The sequence below is a fragment of the Bos javanicus genome, chromosome 16 (assembly GCF_032452875.1).
Source record: "Bos javanicus breed banteng chromosome 16, ARS-OSU_banteng_1.0, whole genome shotgun sequence".
Taxonomy (NCBI): domain Eukaryota; kingdom Metazoa; phylum Chordata; class Mammalia; order Artiodactyla; family Bovidae; genus Bos; species Bos javanicus.
The window spans coordinates 66263166-66283989 of NC_083883.1; the positions used below are offsets into that span (position 1 = coordinate 66263166).

Consider the following 20824-nt stretch of genomic DNA (forward strand, 5'->3'; position numbering starts at 1 on the left):
TAACAAACATCTTTGGGGTATAGCATATTGAGGGATAGTATGAGGAAGCCTGAAACTATTTTGGAAATGGTATTATAAATAATAAGGTAAGAAATTATGTAAGAATATAGGCATTGTAGCAAATTAACTGTAGACAATAAGAAACTATGTAGCAACTTCCTAGTGATAGATATCTATCTATTAGGTAGCCTGTTCTATACATTATTCCATGCCCTTTGCTAGGCAATCATCATTTTATTGGTTGATGAGATTTTCTAATTCCATAATGTCTGTGATTTTTCTCCCCACATACTAAAGATGACTCAAAGTCACGCCTGTTTTTGACCTTAGTGTACCCATGTCATTTCCTGGTGACAGAAATCTGGTGAAAGTGTCAGCATTGTCGTCACCAAACCTCTCTCCTGGAAAAGAACTTTAATTGCAAGTTTTCCCAAGTTTGACCTATGCTGTGTTTCGATATTGGAATTTGTTGCACTGTCTTTCTCTGGCTGTTGCAAAGTCCAGGTCCTGTCCATGGCCCACTCCACTCTCCAGCCTTGACTGATACACCTACCAGTTAGAGCCATGCTCCTCTCGTGTGTGACTTTACAGAGAGGTTAAGAAAAAGTCTGTATATATCATATGAAATTGTTGCAGATTGTTGCACATTTAATATGTGAATAAATATGAAAATTTCAACTTCCAGTTGTTTACATCTATTTGTTGATCAGTCAAGCTCATTGCTTTTGCTTTGTTTTTTCTAAAGAGAAAAATTTAGGTGTGAATGTACTGTATTACACTGCTGCCACAGGTATTTTGAACTAATATTCTCATGGAGGAAAATCTCCGTAGATCATTATGTGATATGCCCTATTACATATAAATTTCAAATAGTCTTTGGAGATGGAACAACCTCCGTTTCCACTAACACCGTCTGCTCTCTGTAAAAGGACCAGGCAGTGCCGCTTTCATAGCTGCCTTCCTGATGCTGAACTTTTCCCAGTGGACAGAGGAGAGCACTTCATAAAAAGAGGCTAGTTAAGTATCTTCCAGATTGTTTCAAATGAACCATATATAAAGGCCACAGGGAAAAAGGCTCTAACAAATTGTGCTGTTTGGCTTTTCTTACTGACACTTTCTACCATTATGAAAAAAATTATAGAATGTCTTTTCTGTTTTTGGCACTCAGATGAGTATAGGATCAAACCGGTGGAAGAGGTCAAATACATGAAAAATGGGGCAGAAGAGGAGCAGAAAATAGCAGCCAGGAACCAAGAAAACTTGGTAAGAACTGCATTTCTTGTATAACAATGAATTTTGGTGACAACTTTATAATAAAATCTGCACTGCATGTTTAAACTGCAACATAACGCTCCAGTGTAAGATTTCTTGAAAATGCCGTTGCTATTTATAGCTTGCCTGGAAGCTGCACCATTTACTCCTGTATCCTGTTTGTTTTCAAACAAACCCTTCTTTAATCTTGATAGAGGATGCTCCAAGAGAAACAGCAAAATTTTTAATGTTTCAAAATGATTCAATTTAAAGGAAAAATCATGACGTAGGATTGAGTTTTATGGGGGGAGGACCTTTTTTTTTTTCCTTTGCATCCTTTAACTCAATGCAGATCAGAGTGAATGGCTAAGTTTCATTATTGTTGATATGTGGTGTTTTAAGAAAGTTGCCTTTCAAAGGAAAATAAGGCACATAGAAGGTAAGTCTTTATCAAATAGCACTTCACATTCACAGTGTTATGGTATTACGGGTTTTGAGTGAATGTGAGAATTCTAATGATCTGAAACAGATAGTTAGAAACCTCTTCCTCTAAAACAAATCAGTAAACATGTTGCACCTTAATATTTCATCTCTGAAAAAACATTTAGTAAATTATCATATTAGCTGATTTCTTAAGAGATTACAGATTGTTAAGAATATGCATTTATTCAGTTGTGTTGGAGCAACATTGTTTTTCTCTTTTATTTTGGGATTAATTACTGCTATTTTTTCATGTTTCAGTGAATACATTTTTAAGAAGCTTGCAGTGTCATAAATATTTTCACTTGACTTAAACTCCTTTTTCCGTGTTGTGCTTTGTTTTTGTTTTTATGATTTCTGCTACAGCAGAGGGAGTTGGCAGAATGTTAACCAGTGCTCATGAGTATTTAAGGCTGTCATTTTCCATGATACACTAATGAACATAATAGGCTCATTCTTTTTCCTCTATTCTTTTCTGAATATAGAACCTATGACTTGCAGTACTCAAGTATCAACAACTGAATATTTGAGATAATTTTAAAGGAGCCAAAATACTTTGATAAAATTTTACTTCATAAACGGGATTTGGATTTTAAGGTATCCTTTAAGTCACAGAGGTTCATCATACCTTACGTTTTAACATCAACAGTTAAATTGATCCTGGGTGTTCATTGGAAGGACTGATGTTGAAGCTGAAACTCCAATACTTTGGCCACCTGATGCAAAGGGTTGGCTCATTTAAAAAGACCCTGATGCTGGAAAAGATTGAAGGCAGGAGGAGAAGGGGATGACAGAGGATGAGATGGTTGGATGGCATCACTGACTCAATGGACAGGGGTTTGGGTAGACTCTGGCAGTTGGTGATGGACAGGGAGGCCTGGCGTGCTGCGGTTCATGGGGTCACAAAGAGTCAGACATGACTGAGCGACTGAACTGAACTGAACTTAAATCCAGAAAAAGGTAGCTATGACTAAACAGTGAAATTAATATTATCAGGCTTTTTATATAGAAATTGTTGTGCTTTGAATAGATACATGGAATACTTGAGTAGCTGAAACATCAGTGGTCATTTTCCACTCTGTTTTACTGAAAATCAGAGTTTGTCCTTGCTTGATATAATTTCATCTGAAGTTATAAATCTCATCTTGAGTAATAGTATTTCCATTAAATGCAATGGAGACACTGGTGACCAGTTAGCCAGTAGCTGTTTCTTACATGTAACTGTCTACTTTCCATGTTTGTATCTCTGAAATCCTAAAGAAAGCAATGACTTTTATCTTACAGCTTGTGAGTTCCTCCTCAGTGTTGTTAGGGCCAATACAACTTTTTTTCTTTCTGTCCCAGTTTCATAATCTGTAGACTCCTTGAGGCTAGTATTCTTTTTCAGCACTGTGGCCAAAGTTGGTGCGAGTGCTTTTCCATGCAGACTGAATGGGGAGATTCAGACAAAGAGAAATCTCTGATCTTATTTATTCATGGATTATCTGTGCCAACCCCACACTTTTTTACTCTGCCCTTCAATCAGAGTCCAGACTAATAAGAGGAGTTTTCAAGTATCTAAAGATTTAGAAGGAAATGGGGAACTAAACGGTTGTTTTTGGTTCTGAGATTTGTAGACTGCTTCACAAAATTAAATGATTTTCAGTTATCTGGAGGTATGTTACCCTTATCACCTCCATGTTGGGGGATGCATAATTAAGTACTAACTATGCATATCATTTGAGAAAACAAATAGCCTCCTAAATTTGAAGCTTACATTGGAAGGTGGATAAGAAAGACTTAGCAATTCTTTATTTTTACACCCATTAAAATAATCTGAGAGTCAAGATGTTCTCATGTTTCAAAGAATGATTTTAAGATGTAGCTTGAAGTATTTTTAAAAAGATTTTTTGTTTACCCAAATTGTTGAAACTAAGGGGAGTTGGCAAACATAACCAAGGCATATGGCATTATGGTGACAACCGTGGGCTCTGGAAGCAGAAATTGCTTTGGTTCAGATTTCAGCTCTGCCACTGACTCGTTGCAGAATCCAGTCACTTCACTTCTGTAAACCTCTGCCCATCCATTGAGGGAAAAGACAGTGCTTCATGGTGTTCTTGAAGGATTACAGAAGATGGTTGTTATAAAATTTTGAGTGCAGTGTCTGGGACAGGTGAGAGGTGATGAAGTGAATATTTTAGGTTAATGCCAGTGGTACGTGTGTTTTTGAAATCTCTTGCTCTGGAACTATGAAATTACTTAAACGAATTAAGTTTTGAGTACCTGTTATGCACAAGGCCCTTACATGTATTGAGAGACACTGTGTCCTTAAGGTCATTGTTTTTAAGGAGATTATAGTAAAGTTGAGAGGAATGTTCAGGTTGACCAGTAGCTTATTGATTGCCTCTGTGTACAAGGCTCTGTACCAAACTCTTCAAATAATCACAAAAATAAGGAAACCACTGACCCTCACCACAAGGACCTTGTACTGCAATAAACAAGGTAAGTACCAACTCAGTATAAATAAAGCAGGGTTAGATAAATAAAGCAAGACTGACTCCAAAAAGGCAACACAGAGACCTGCTGATATCAAAGGAGGCAGCTATTTTGTCTGTGTGATATCAGGACCTACTTTGTGAAAGAGCTGGCCTTTAAAATGGGCCTCAAAGGATGGAATGAGGAAGAGTGCCCCAGGTGGAAGTAGCAGTGATGGAAAATGCAAGATGTATTTAATAAAAAGCACATCGTCCTATTTGACTATGGAGTGGGAAGAGGCAGGCGAAGGCGTCAGTAGATGAGCAGTGGTGAATTAGAATCAAAATGTAGATGGGGTCATACATAAAGCTTTGATGTCCAGTCAATGGCACCCCACTCCAGTACTCTTGCCTGGCAAAAGGAGCCTGGTAGGCTGCCATCCATGGGGTCGCTAACAGTCAGACACGACTGAGCAACTTCTCTTTGACTTTTCACTTTCATGCATTGGAGGAGGAAATGGCAACCCACTCCAGTGTTCTTGCCTGGAGAATCCCGTGGACAGAGGAGCCTGGTGGGCTGCCATCTATGGGGTTGCACAGAGTCGGACACGACTGAAGCGACTTAGCGGCGGCAGCAGCAGCAAGAGATCCAGAATAATTCAGTGGATTCATGGGAGCCTTTGAAGATTTTAAGGAAGAGATTGGCCACATGAAATTATGATTCAGGAAAGTTATGTGACTTCAGCAGGTATAATATGGATCAGTGTGGGAGATCATTCATAATAGTTTTTGTAAGAGATAATGTGCCTGAATCAAGGTGGTGACAGGGAGAATAGAAAAGATTGAACAAAGTTGTAATAGAAGTAACAGAATTTGACAACTCATTGCCAGCATTAAAGTAAGACTGAAGAATCAGGAGATAATGATAGTAACAAGACTGTGACATCTGAAAAGATGACCAGTGGTGATGAGAATAACTAGTGACCTCAAGGAAATGATAAAATTACTAGGAAGACTGTGTTTGATGAAAATACAAAGTGTTCATTCTTTCATTATTCATTACTCATTCTTGCTCACCCTTGAAAGATCAGATATGGTCCACAAGACAGAAAGTGAAGCCTTCACACATATGACAGTGTAATAAGGGCAGTCACAGAGCACCTGTACTGCTACCAGGATCTTATAAGCTCTGTGCTTTGGGGGCTTCAGAGGCATATGATGTAAATCTCACCCTAAGGAGCTCACTTTCTGGTAGCAGATAGAAGGCATGTGACCTCAATGACCACAACTCAAGGTCCATTGCAAATGTAGAGATTGGTTTTGAGCTAGCAAAGATTTAGGAACTTTCAGAATATCCATGCAAAGGAGTCTAGCAAAGTCCACACCCATGAGTGTGTGGAACTTGTCGCCAGGAACATGTTAGGTATTCGGTATATTTTTGTTTGCTTCAGTGGATGGAGGAATATATAAATAAGAGTCATTGGATCTCTAGGTCCAACTATTACTTTGTATCTAGTAGTTGCTCGATAGTATTTAGATTTCCAGATCACTCGGGCACTTTGACCACATTTTCTATGGATGGCAGGGATCATGCAAGTTTTCTGTAGCTGATGATGAATCACTTATTTATCAGTAATTTATATAATCAGTACAAAGATGTGCATTCATGCAATTTTCACCATTGTTGAGCACCCATGTATTTCACTTTAGTTCTCTCAGATTTTAATTCCTTCTTCAGGAAGATGGTATAAAGTAGTAACATTGGCTTTGGAGATTATATATAAACATATATCAATATGGATCTTAGGTTATTTCTAGCTTTAGAATTTTGGTCAAATATCTGAGTCTTCTGAACTTCAAGTTCCTCATCTGGAATCCGGGAGTTATGAAATTATTGAAGTAGTAGAAGAGAACATAGGTGAATATGTTTAGAATAGGGGGCTTTCTTAAAACATAGAAAGTAAAAGCTATGAAGAAAGAAAAATAGTTTATTTCATTAGATCAAAATTAAGTACTTTGTATGACAGTCAACTACAAAAAGAAGGAGTTAATAGGTTAGCAACAGTCTGGGAGAAAATATTTATGACATAAAAGTCAAAGGACTAGTACAGAGATTTCTGAAGAACACTTGTAAATAATTAAGAAAAAGATAATCCACTAGAAAAATAGGTAAATGAAATGAACAGATGGTTCACAGTAGTGGATGTTGGGCAATAACATATGAAAAGGTGTTCCACATCGCTAGTAGAGAGACTACGTACTCCCTTACCCAACTTGCTGCATTAGAAGACTCTGAAAAATGCTGACTTCAATCCAGAGTGGGCTCACTGGATGGCTGCTGGGCTACTCTCTAGGACACCTCTGTGCTTTTGCTCTCTGAGTTAAATATGTGCTTTCCAAGAGCCAATGTGATGCTTTCCAAACCTGTTTATACTGGATGAATGTCACTGTAATTATGTAATTCAGTTAAGTAACGTGTAAACCAATGAAACACAAGTGTGGAAAGAGAGCTCTTTTTGTAAAAATTAAATGCTTTAGAAAATCTTGATGAAGGTACATTACTAAAAACTTGTGGCTAAATTAAATTAAATTCTGCACTCAGAGTATTTCACGAGGCTTTTACATTCTCACTTCACTTAAGATACCAAACCATGGAGTCTTCGATGTACATTCCAAGAGTGTGGCTAATGCAGAAAGTATAGGTATGGCCCCTGACAGTGATCCCTTACTTGAGAAACTTTGTTCCTATATCAGAAGTTGGGAGGGGAAATGCACAACTGTGTATTTTAAAGCAAAGAGCATGCTTAATGTATATATACATTTTTTTTATATTGCCCTACTTTAGCTCACTTTATCATTTAATTTCCAGTCCAGATGGTGTAGCCTAATACAATTTGTATTGTAATGAAGGGAATGCGTACTAAAACATGATTCCTTAGCTTGGCAAAACTTTGAGATTGATAATATCAGATTTTGGCGTGGCTGTAGGAAAGTATTTATTCACATACTAGTGGTAAACATCTTAGAGGACAAGTTAGCGGTACCTATTCAAACTTAAACATGTGCTCAGCATCACCCAGCACTTCCGTATCTTGATATCCACCCAAGCAGCTGCCCCCGTGAATAAGAAAGCTTGCACAAGACTTTCACTGCATCATTTTTATTAGTGAAAAATTGAAAATAACTTTCATACTATCCCTAGAAGAACACTACAGGTACAGTACATATTCACACATGCTTAGTCATGTCCTACTCTTTGTGACCCCATGGACTGTAGCCCACCAGGCTCCTCTGTCCATGAGATTTCCCAGGCAAGAATACTGGGATGGGTTGCCATTTCCTTCTCCAGAGGATCTTCCCAACCCAGGGATCGAACCTGCGTCTCTTGCATCTCCTGTATTAATAGGCAGATTCTTTACCACTGTGTCAGCTGGGAAGCCCAAAGCTGTAGTACGTTAGACAGCAATTTAAAAGAATGAGTTAGAACTTATGAACTGTCAGGGAGAAATACAAATGGTAAGTTGGGTATGTATATATGGTACCATTCACTTTTTTTTTTTTAAGTGAAGTACAATAGCAACACTCTACACTTTCTATAAGTGCTCATAAATGTATAGAGATCCATAGAAAAACCTGCATGGATATGTCCCTAACTACTACTGGTGGGCCTCTGAGTTAATAGTTATGGTTACTTATAACCATACTTATAGTTAATAAGTATGGCCAGGCTCAGCATCCTCCTCTATAAAATAGGGATAATAACTGAACCCACTTTAGCAGGAAGTTGTGAACATTTAGTAAGATATTCCAGTGATCTCTTAGCACAGTTTCTGGCATAGAAAACACCACTGTTGGCTGTTGTCAACAGTGGAGTTGGATTGGGTGAGAAGAATGAGAAAGGATTGGGCATGTTGGAAAAGGGGGTTTTTATCTTTCTATTTAATATTTTAATTTTTTTGATGTATATTTATTTATTTTTTTAAAATTTTATTTAATTTTTAAACTTTACATAATTGTATTAGTTTTGCCAAATATCAAAATGAATCCACCACAGGTATACACGTGTTCCCCATCCTGAACCCTCCTCCCTCCTCCCTCCCCATACCATCCCTCTGGGTCGTCCCAGTGCACTAGCCCCAAGCATCCAGTATCGTGCATCGAACCTGGACTGGCATCTCGTTTCATACATGATATTTTACATGTTTCAATGCCATTCTCTCAAATCTTCCCACCCTCTCCCTCTCCCACAGAGTCCATAAGACTGACCTATACATCAGTGTCTCTTTTGCTGTCTCGTACACAGGGTTATTGTTACCATCTTTCTAAATCCCATATATATGTGTTAGTATACTGTATTGGTGTTTTTCCTTCTGGCTTACTTCCCTCTGTATAATATGCTCCAGTTTCATCCACCTCATTAGAACTGATTCAAATGTATTCTTTTTAATGGCTGAGTAATACTCCATTGTGTATATGTACCACAGCTTTCTTTATCCATTCATCTGCTGATGGGCATCTAGGTTGCTTCCATGTCCTGGCTATTATAAACAGTGCTGCGATGAACATTGGGGTACACGTGTCTCTTTCCCTTCTGGTTTCCTCAGTGTGTATGCCCAGCAGTGGGATTGCTGGATCATAAGGCAGTTCTATTTCCAGTTTTTTAAGGAATCTCCACACTGTTCTCCATAGTGGCTGTACTAGTTTGCATTCCCACCAACAGTATAAGAGGGTTCCCTTTTCTCCACACCCTCTCCAGCATTTATTATTTGTAGACTTTTGGATCGCAGCCATTCTGACTGGTGTGAAATGGTACCTCATAGTGGTTTTGATTTGCATTTCTCTGATAATGAGTGATGTTGAGCATCTTTTCATGTGTTTGTTAGCCATCTGTTTGTCTTCTTTGGAGAAATGTCTATTTAGTTCTTTGGCCCATTTTTTGATTGGGTCATTTATTTTTCTGGAGTTGAGCTGTAGGAGTTGCTTGTATATTTTTGAGATTAGTTGTTTGTCAGTTGCTTCATTTGCTATTATTTTCTCCCATTCTGAAGGCTGTCTTTTCACCTTGCTAATAGTTTCCTTTGATGTGCAGAAGCTTTTAAGGCTAATTAGGTCCCATTTGTTTATTTTTGCTTTTATTTCCAATATTCTGGGAGGTGGGTCATAGAGGATCCTGCTGTGATGTATGTCAGAGAGTGTTTTGCCTATGTTCTCCTCTAGGAGTTTTATAGTTTCTGGTCTTACGTTGAGATCTTTAATCCATTTTGAGTTTATTTTTGTGTATGGTGTTAGAAAGTGTTCTAGTTTCATTCTTTTACAAGTGGTTGACCAGATTTCCCAGCACCACTTGTTAAAGAGATTGTCTTTAATCCATTGTATATTCTTGCCTCCTTTGTCAAAGATATTAAAAGAAAATTGTTGCTGTTCAGTCATGTCTGACTCTTTGTGACCCCAAGGACTGCAGCACACCAAGCTTACCTATCCTTCACCATCTCCCAGAGCTTGCTCAAACTTAGGTCCATTGAGCTGGTGACGCCATCCAACTATCTCATCCTCTGTTGTCCCCTTCTCCTTCTGCCTTCAATCTTTCTCAGCATCAGGGTCTTTTCTAATGAGTTGGCTTTTCACATCCAATGTATTGGAGCTTCAGCTTATAAAAGAAAATATGAGTATATTATTTGTGTGATTAGAAATTTATTTTGAGGGGGATAATAATAAGAAAACTTCAGTAACAACTTGGATATTTGGAATCTGTAATGTAAGATTATATTTTCTTACTATTTTAAATATCCTCAGTTTTTTACCATTCCCTGATATCTGATTAATAGCAGACAAGCTCAAAGAGCTCAAGGAAACTCAAGGACTATCCAGCTTCCTTTTATGTAGGTTAATAGTTTTGCATATAAATAATTTAAGAGTAAATTATGCCAGTCTTGACAGTATTCAGTCCCCTTGCATCTCTAAAGACAAAAAACATTCTAGTTTTAGTTTTGAGGATTTCTCTCTCACTGTATACCGAAACATGCTCATATTTTCCTTGATTAACATTTGTCATTCTTGAGCTGTTCTCCCTTCAGTTGAGTTCAGTCACTCAGTTGTATCTGACTCTTTGCGACCCCATTGACTGCAGCACGCCAGGCTTCCCTGTCCATCCATCACCAACTCCCGGAGCTTGCTCAAACTCATGTCCATCGAGTCAGTGATGCCATCCAACCATCTAATCCATATCATCCCCTTCTCCTCCTGCCTTCAAGCTTCCCTAGCATCATGGTCTTTTCAAATGAGTCAGTTCTTCGCATCAGGTGGCCTAAGTATTGGAGTTTCAACTTCAGCATCAGTCCTTCCAATGAATATTCAGGACTGATTTCCTTTAGGATGGACTGGTTGGATTTCCTTGCCATCAAGCATCAGTTCTTCGGTGCTCAGCTTTCATTATAGTCCAACTCTCACATCCATAATGGAAAAACCATAGCTTTCACTAGGCGGACCTTTGTTGGCAAAGTAATGCCTCTGCTTTTTAATATGCTGAGTTGGTCATAACTTTTCTTCCAAGGAGCAACCGTCTTTTAATTTCATGGCTGCAGTCACCATCTGCAGTAATTTTGGAGCCCGCCCAAAATAAAGTCTGTCACTGTTTCCATTGTTTCCCCATGTATTTGCCCTGAAGTGATGGGACCAGATGCCATGATCTTAGTTTTCTGAGTATTGAGTTTTAAGCCAACTTTTTCACTCTCCTCTTTCACTTTCATCAAGAGGCTCTTTAGTTCTTCTTCACTTTCTGCCATAAAGGTGGTGTCATCTGCGTATCTGAGGTTATTGATATTTCTCCTGGCAATCTTGATTCCAGCTTGTGCTTCATCCAACCTGGCATTTTGCATATAAGTTAAGTAAGCAGGGTGACAATATACAGCCTTGATGTGCTCCTTTGCCAATTTGGAACCAGTCCATTGTTCCATGTCCAGTTCTAACTGTTGCTTCTTGACCTGCATACAGATTTCTCAGGAGGCAGGTAAGGTGGTCTGGTATTCCCATCTCTTTCAGAATTTTCCACAGTTTGTTGTGATCTGCACAGTCAAAGGCTTTGGCATAGTCAATAAAGCAGTAGATGTTTTTCTGGAACTCTATTGCTTTTTCGATGATCCAACAGATATTGGCAATTTGATCTCTGGTTCCTCTGCCTTTTCTAAATCCAGCTTGAACATCTGGAGTTCACAGTTCACATACTGTTGAAACCTGGCTTGGAGAATTTTGAACATTACTTTACTAGCATGTGAGATGAGTACAATTGTGCAGTAGTTTGAACATTCTTTGGCATAGCCTTTCTTTGGGATTGGAATGAAAACTGACCTTTTCCAGTCCTGTGGCCACTACTGAGTTTTCCAAATCTGTTGGCATATTGAGTGTAGCACTTTCACAGCATCATCTTTCAGGATTTGAAATAGCTCAACTAGAATTCTACCGCCGCCACTAGCTTTGTTCGTAGTGATGCTTCCTAAGTAAGGCCCACCTGACTTCGCATTCCAGGATGTCTGGCTCTAGGTGACTGATCACACCATCATGGTTATCTGGATCATGAAGATCTATTTTGTATAGCTTTTCTGTCTGTTGTTGCCACCTCTTCTTAATATCTTCTGCTTCTGTTAGGTCCATACCATCCCTGTCCTTTTTTATGCCCATCTTTCCATGAAATGTTCCCTTGATATCTCTAATATTCTTGAAGAGATCTCTAGTCTTTCCCATTGTATTTTTCCCCCTATTTCTTTGCACTGATCACTGAGGAAGGCTTTCTTATCTCTCCTTGCTATTCTTTTGAACTCTGCATTCAATCATTTGATGCTGGTTTTTCAGGGTTTTTTTGTGGGGGAGGTTGGGTTTGGATTCTTGGTATATATTTCCTAGATTTATATGTATAATAGTTTTGGACTCATTATTTCCAGATATCTTTGTATAAATAAGAACACTCTTTTCTATCAAGTGACACATGTCATGGGTGGGTAAATTTTGATTTCAGTCTTATCCATAGAATTAAAGACTGAGTTGAAACATGCTTTTCTAAGTCACTAATTCCTGAGTACAATCAAGTGACAAGGTAAAAAATAGAGCATTCTAATAGGCTTTAGTGGAAAAGGAGAATGGAAGCAAGCTTTAGGTGTGCCCTCTTCCTGCCTGTTGAGTTTGTTAGAGCTTCTATACCTGTCCCTAGTGCCTTACATTTCCAGTAAACGTCAGGACATCCGGTGGCAGGAATGAAGGCCCAGAGGTCAGGAGACATCTTTGATAAGAGGAAATGTTCCAGAAACCTACCAGAGCTTTCTCTGGAGCACTGGTGTTAGGCTGGCGAGAATTGGGAAGTAGCCCTGACCCACAGAATATGCCATGGTTGGAGCAGTCCTCTGGAGGAGGCTGGTGTTCTCCAAAGCCCTGGACTGACTGATAGCCTGAAGCAAACCAGAGCAGTCTGCAGTTTCTTCAGTACCTGTAGGTCAATAAGAAAACTAAGTGCTCAAGACCACTGTCACACTACGCCTGTGAGGAACAAAAGGCATGTGAATGAACATTGTAAACTTTGATCGATAATGTTTATTCTAATAAGGTATATGTGCTGTGCTATGCTCAGTAGTCTCTGACTGTTTTGTGACCTCATGGATGGTAGCCCACCATGCTCCTCTGTCCATGGGATTTTCCGGGCGAGAATGCTGGAGTGGATTGCCATTTCCTACTCCAGGGGATCTTTCCAACCCAGAGATTGAACCTGCGTCTCTTGCATCTCCTGCACTGGCAGGCAAATTCTTTACCACTGAGCCACCTGAGAAGCACAATAAAATATATACTTCTCATCTAGACACTCTCGTAATTAGGAACCCTCAGAGAGTTGATTGAAAGTCATCTTTTTAACAAATACAACGATGTTTACTTATCCCATGACCGTAGATCAGCTAATATAATAGCAAACTGACTTTTTTGTTTAAAGGTTGTTCTGGGTGATCTTAGGAATAACTGTTTATCTTTTGAGTGCTTGTCTCAAATGGAAGGTCAAGTAATTATTTTTGGAAACCGAATAATGCAAAAGACCATGACTGAATTGAACCAATCTCCCAAGTCATTTAAACATTCCTAGCACTCTTGAGAATAAGGCAAATAAACTGACAAGAGTCAAGCTAGTATTACAGACATAGAGTCAAGCTTTACAAAGAACCTCTCTTCCCCTACCACCCCCCCTCCTTCCTTCAAGGTGCCGATTGGATTTGAGCTCAGGCTGGGGTTGGAATGGGTTGTGAAGGTGGGGCATTGGACTTGAAGGAGTCCTGGTTCCCAAACCAGAGTGCACATATGGGGTGATCCTGAGAGCATCTGATTTAGACAAGAGAGACCTCGCCCTCAAGCAGCTTCATAAGTGTCGCTTTAGCACAAGACTCATCCCCAAAGATTCGCAGCTTCTAGCTCAGTGAGTGGTCTCGTTCTCGCTTCCTGTTCTCTCATGCCTATGTCATTGACACCAGCCTCATGTTCCTCCAGACAACAAGAGACAGCATCAGGACCTCAGACGTTTCTGAAGGGAATAACCTCTCACGTGAGCTTCAGTTTTGGGGATTCCATCCTCTTTCGTGTGTTGTGACACAGAGGGAATGGGAAGGAAGAATGCTCTCCCTTCGCTGATCTTGGAAATCATCCTTTGTCCAACTAGTATTTTTGTGTTACTTGAGCCAGGCACATTCAGGGTCTTAAAGATTCTCCTGGCACTGTGGTTAATTTACTTTAGAGTAGAATGGCAGTAGAAAGGATGAGGGATTTGTTAAATCGACCTTCTAAGATTTAAGTGTTGAACAGAAGCAAAGTTCCTGATTAAGGAACAGAATATTATGAGAACAAAGGAAGGCCCACAAAGTGCTTTGTAAACATAAAGTCCAGCACAAATTATAATGATTATTGTTGTCCCTACTTAAAAGGACACCTGGATTTGTTTCTGAGATTAGTTCCTACTTCGGGTGGAAACAAAGTTAACAAACAGCATTCTTCTGGTTCCAAGTAAGAGTTAATACCTATTCCCCTTGAAGAAAGACATATTATCATGTGTGTGTGTGTGTGTGTGTGTGTGTGTGTGTGTGTGTTTCTCAGTTGTGTCTGACTGTAGCCCGCTAGGCTCGTCTGTCCAAGGAATTCTCCAGGCAAGAATACTGGAGTGGTAGCCATTCCCTTCTTCAGGGGATCTTCCCTACTCAGGGGCTGAACCTGGGTCTCCTGTATTGCAGGTGGATTTTTTACCATCTGAGCCACCGGGGAAGCCCTATATCATCATAGTACACTTTGTTCTCTCATAGAGAAAGGGCAGTATTGAAGTGTGCAGTTTCCCCCTGCTGTCGAGAGTAGTGCTACTGTGAAGCCTGTAAGCTGGAATGGTGTAAAGGGAAAAAGCAGTTACCTTATGGCACATCTTGCTAATGGAGGCACACAATACATTGAGATACAGCACAGATGTTCACGGACACGGTTCAGAACTACAGCAGCTCCGTGCTGAGATGCTGAGTGTAGTTCCCCAGAAGGGAGCTTGGTGGTGCCACTCTCACTGTGTGGGGGACCCAGCGGCTTTCTAACAAAACTCGAGCAAAGCAAATGCTGAATGTTCTTTTCCTATTTTCGCCTTTTCCCCTAATAACAAAAATCCTCTTCGGATTTCTTTCAGCATCCAAAACAGGTACTAACATAGTTCTTTTGTAAAGGCCAAGAGATATGAAGCAGACTTTGAAAAACCAAGGGATACCTGTACCCAAGAGATATAGAAACCCATGAATTGGTTTCTGGAGCAGCTACTATTGTCATTCCAACAGCTAAGCATAGCAGAACATGACTGAAACCCTCTTTCAAATAGCTTTTCTTCTTTCCCATACTAATACATTGACCTGACCATAGGCAGGTAAAAATGGTGTTAGTGGTCTGGTACAACATATCATTTTTTTTATAACCAGTTTTTAAATTGAAATATAGTTCATTTACAATGTTGTGTTAGTTTCAAATGTACAGAAAAGTGATTCAGTTGTACAGACATATATTTTTTCAGACCTTTTTGCAATGTAAGTTATTATAAGATATTGAATATATCTCCCTGTACTGTACAGTAGGCCCTTATTGTTTATCTGTTTTATAAATAGTAGTGTGTATACGTTAATCCCGGACTTCAGACTTATTCCTCGCTTTCCTTTTCCTTTGGCAACCCATACAATTGTTTTCTATGCCTGTAAGTCTATTTTTGTTCTGTAAATAAGTTCATTTGTATCATTTTAAAAATAATTTTATATAATTTTTAAAATAATTTATATAATATCAAGTAATATCATATGATATTTGTCTTTCTCTGGTTTCTTCACTTAGTAGTATTTTCCCTGGGTCCATCCCTGTTGCTGCAGATGGCATCGTTTCGTTCTTTTTTATGGCTCAGTAATATTCCACTGTATATATTGCCACATCTTTATCCATTCATCCGTCATTGGACATTTAGGTTGCTTCCATGACTTGGCTACTGTGCATAGTGCTGCCATACACATTGGCGAATTATAGTTTTGTCCAGGTATATGCCCAGTAGTGGGATTATAGGATCTTATGTTAACTCTGTTTTTAGTTTTTTACAGCATATCTCTTGGATAAATTCCTATTTCAGTGTACTCAGTTCTTACTGTCAGCTAGATATTATCTGGGCGCTGATGGAAAAAAGAATTAATGAGGTACTGATATAACTCAGGAAGCTCAAGGGGCGACAGACACATACACCAAGTCTCTAATAGAGGCCCTAATGAAGTCCTTTGGGAAAATGGGAGTGGAACAGTGGACCCTGGTTGGGAGATCTGAGGAGATTCACAGAGAGCTGGCATTGCAGCAGCGTCCTGAATGAAAGCAGTTTTCATTGGTATATGAGGAGGGGAAAGGGGTTTTGAGCAGAAGGAATCATATGAGCCAAGCACAGGGACGTGACATGAATAGTGAGTGGATTAGGAGACTGACGGAGCACATTATGAAGTGTTTATTGGGTAGTTAATGTGTGTTAGCTGTTTTTTAAATAAACCACATTAATTTCTGGTTTACAGACAGCCACGTTCTTTAGCCAGTTTGCAGCTACAGAATAAATAGAACAGACCTCTGCTCACCTGATTTGAAGATTGAGGGTGTTGATAATAACTTCCCTTTTCCCAGCATTGTTGCAAAATGTGATCGTTTTTAAATATGCCTTCCTTGGATGCAAAGTGTTGTCTTGACCTTCTCTGCCCAGTAAAGCATAGCTTCTGATTTATCCTTTCAAACCTTCCTTGTTTAACTTTGGGAAGCACAACAAACTGTACTTTTCTATTTAAAATTTTGGCCTCTTTTCCAAGAACCATACCATGATTTTCAAATACAGAATGGAAAGATGCCCTCTTCAAACCCTGATTCTGTTTAATCCACATGGTCATTTTAGATATTGGATTTATTTGTCTCACTGTTTTAGAATGGGCGTTTTTTATTCAAAGCATCCAGATACAATAGTGGAGTAGGAGGAAATGAGTGACAAGTGAGAAGACCCCCTACAGCTCACCCCAGTGACCGTATCTAGACCAATAACACGGGCACGTGTCTTTTCTGCAGGTTGTTTGTGTTTCTTTCTTATCTCCCCTGTGATGCTAAAAATAAAACCAAAGCATCTAAGTTTCGCTCCTCGGTTGGTAAACTCAGTGAGGTAGCTTCACCCAAAATTAATGATTTATGCCCTAGAGGTGAGAGTATCAAAAGAAACCGTGATAATGTTTCCAGGAGTCTGGGCTTTGAGTAGTGTCTCCTCTGATAGACTTTGTAATTAATACTTAATATTAACAGAGATATAGGACTCACCTATACCTGTCGTTCAGAAAAGATAGAAATAAACAACCAGGAATAAAAAATTCATGCATCTTCTTTAGAAAGGAGAGAATGCATTGTTTAGCCTGTCAACGTTATAATAGATATATGACGATGCCATTGTTACTGCTGCTTCATGTTCACAATGCATCTAATTTATTTACTCTGTATGATAATAGATGCCAAATTTCCTCCTTCTTTGAAAATTAAAATAACTGGTAATGACAGATATATTTTCTAAAACTTAATAAGCTGGCTTCGTTTTTTTTTGTTCATGTCAGAGTATGATGTTATACTACAGATTTTCATTTACTGACAAACTTCTGCTCATAACTAGATCATTTGAGGGCATGCTTGATTGGAGGCAAACCTTTTTTTCTTTTTTAATACGTTATGGATTTGTACAGTTGAGGGCACTTCAACCAGAAACAAGACAGGAATCTGGTGACTAAAACTAGAAGATGAGGTTAAAGGTTGGTCTCAGAAACAAGGCAGAAGAGAGACAAATATCACTCGACATCGCCTATCTACGGAATCTGAAAACATGATAAAAGTGAACTTATTTACAAAACGGAAACAGACTCACGGACAGAAAACAAACCTACACTTACTAAAAGGGAAAGTTGGGGGGGGGATAAATTAGGATTTGGGATTAAAATATACACACTACTATATATAAAGTAGATAAGCAACAGGACCTACTGTGTAGCACAGAGAGCTATATTCAGTATCTCATAACAACTATAAGGGAAAAGAATCTCAAAAGGTATATATGTATGTGTGTGTATCGGGGAGGGGGTGCTTCCCTGGTGGCTCAGAGGGTAAAGCGTCTGCCTGCAATACGGGAGACATGTGTTCGATCCCCAGGTTGAGAAGATCCCCTGGAGAAGGAAATGTCAACCCACTCTAGTACTCTTGCCTGAAAAATGCCATGGACAGAGGAGCCTGATAAGCTACAGTCAATGGGATTGCAAAAAGTCATACACAACTGAGCAACTTCTCTTCTCATATATATGTGTACATAATATGTACACATCGGAGAAGGCAATGGCACCCCACTCCAGTACTCTTGCCTGGAGAATCCCATGGATGGAGGAGCCTAGTGCGCTGCAGTCCATGGGGTCACTAAGAGTCGGACATGACTGAGCGACTTCACTTTCACTTTTCACTTTCATGCATTGGAGAAGGAAATGGCAACCCACTCCAGTGTTCTTGCCTGGAGAATCCCAGGGACGGGGGAGCCTGGTGGGCTGCCGTCCATGGGGTCACACAGAGTCGGACACGACTGAAGCGACTTAGCAGCAATATGTACACATATATATTAATATATCTGAATAACTTTCCCATATACCTAAAACTAACAAAACATTATAAATCAACTACATTTCAATTTTAAAAAATAAAAAAAAGAAATAGGAACAAGACAGAAGGTTCCTTATTAGAAGTGGAGTGCAGGCACAGTGATGGGAATCTGAGTCTCCCAAATGCTGAGCAGGGTTCCTTTCCTTTGCCTGAGTCTGAGTTACGTAGAGCCTGAAATGAAAGGCCGGAAACACCAGCTGTAGGCAAAGAATAGAGAATCTCATTACAGTGAAATGCCTTACAGTCCGTGTGGTGCCTTAGCACTCACAGTATGTACGCTCACATCAGAGCATCCCCGCTGGCCAGGAGCTGGGGGTCTACTGAAACAAGATGAAACAACATGGAGCCATTGCATTTGGTTCCCTCCTGTTACTCTCGTACTTAATTGTACTTTTTAAATGAATTTTTCCCTGATTAGAAATGTACTGCTCGCTTGAATTACTTCAAAACGTCTTGGAAGAAATATACAAATGAATAAAAACATAAATAAAATTGGTCATAAATCCTATCACAACTGTTTGTTTTATGCTAAATACAGAGAAGTATAGTCTTCTTCTGAACAAAAATGGACCTGAATTTCTTACAAAGCTATACATAGTCTTACCATATGTCCAACACCCATGCTTCTAGGATATTTGAAAAACTATGATCCCACAAAAATCTTCATGTGAGTGTTGATAGTAGCTTTGTTCAAAATCACCAAAAAACTGGAAGGATGTAAGATGCCCTTCAGTGGTGAGTGAACAACCCATAGTACATCTACACAATAAGGTATTATTTAGTGAAAAAAAGAAATGAGCCACTAAGCCATGAAAAACATACATGAGTCTTAAGGGTACGTTGCTCAGTAAAGAATATAGTCAAAAGGGTACGATACGTATGATATCATTCTATCTATATGACATCTGAAAAAGGCTAAAGCATTAAATCAGTGGTTTCCATGGGTATGAGGGAAAGGAAGGGCTGGGTAGGTGAAACACAAGAGAGTTTTAAGGGGAGTGAAACTATGCTGTGTGATAATCGAACGGTAACAGATACATGACACTACATTTATTAAAACTCAGAACTTTACAACCAAAAAAGTGAACTTTAACGTTTGCAAATTAAAAAAAATTTTTTAAGTGGCCAGGGGATCCCAAGATGGAATATAGATTGACAAAAGAATCTAACAGTATCATAAGTATATGAAATAACCTCGCGGAAGAGGGGAAGGGATAGGCTGACCTAATAACTTTGGAATGGATGGAAGGAGACTGTAGGACTAAAAGTAAAAGAAACTTTATATAAGCATAGTACTCTTTTTTTTTTTTGCAGTAGAGCAAAGAATTAACAATTCTGCACACACTATTATTAGTTTATCCATGGATGCTGGGTGGTGGAGACAGGCTTCTCACTACTGGAGTGAAAGGTTGCTGGAAGGAGGGTGGCTAGAAGCATCAGTGGCCCTGGATTAGAGCTGGAGACATCAGTGTGAATTAACGTTTAGCCAAATATAGCTTTAGATTGATGCATGTAGAAATATTGATAAATATGTGTATGCACGCATGGTACTTTGCTTCAGTCGTGTCCAGCTCTTTGCAACCCAAGCTTTGCCAAGCTTCTCTGTCCATGGGATTCTCCAGGCAAGAACATTGGAGTGGGTTGCCATGGCCTCCTCCAAGATATGTGTATACTCACTTAAAAACATACACACACAATGTATGGACATGCATGTATTTGTATACATATATGTATATACATGTATTATTGATATATATGTATGTGGAGATACAGATATGCATGTGTACACACACACACACACACACACACACACAATTTTCTTGCTGTCTCAGCTGAGAAGACAGAGATGATGACACTCCAGATGCAACAAGCATAGCCAGTATCCTGGTCTTATTTCTAGCACCATTCTTCAGGAAAAGAAACCAAGACTTTTTGAACAAGTGGTTGATTATAGGGCTGGGCGATATGTAAGATGATCCTGGAGCGTTTTGTAGTACCCAAATCGGGAAGTGCTAACAATATATACACACGATGGTGGGTGTGTCAAAGGGACACAGGAGCCAACTGAGAGTTCCCAATGGCCAAAGCTGCAACAGTTTAAGCAAAAAAATTAATCATGTAGTTTTAGATTGTGCTATTAATCTGGAGTGGTCTGCAATGCATTTACTGTATATAAATTATAAAAATAAAGATACATGAGTTCATACTAACATATATAAGTAATTGAGTAAATAAATGGAGAAGAGTTGATAAATCTCATATGCAGAATAATTCCAAATCATTTATGTATTACTCTGCCCTTAAGGAGGCAGAACAACTTCCTACTTCTTTTTTTTATTATTAATTTATTTTATTTTTAAACTTTACAATATTGTATTGGTTGTGCCAAATATCGAAATGAATCCACCACAGGTATACAT

At 39.0% G+C, this 20824-nt stretch overlaps 1 protein-coding gene across 1 annotated transcript in view; it reads left to right on the forward strand.

Moving 5' to 3' along the window:
* C16H1orf21 (chromosome 16 C1orf21 homolog) overlaps window positions 1-20824 on the forward strand; it is a 242193-nt gene that overhangs the window by 127761 nt on the left and 93608 nt on the right. Inside the window, exon 3 of the mRNA XM_061383465.1 lies at window positions 1169-1263. Within this exon, the coding sequence (XP_061239449.1) occupies window positions 1169-1263 (95 nt within the window). The remainder of the gene's footprint in view (window positions 1-1168; window positions 1264-20824) is intronic.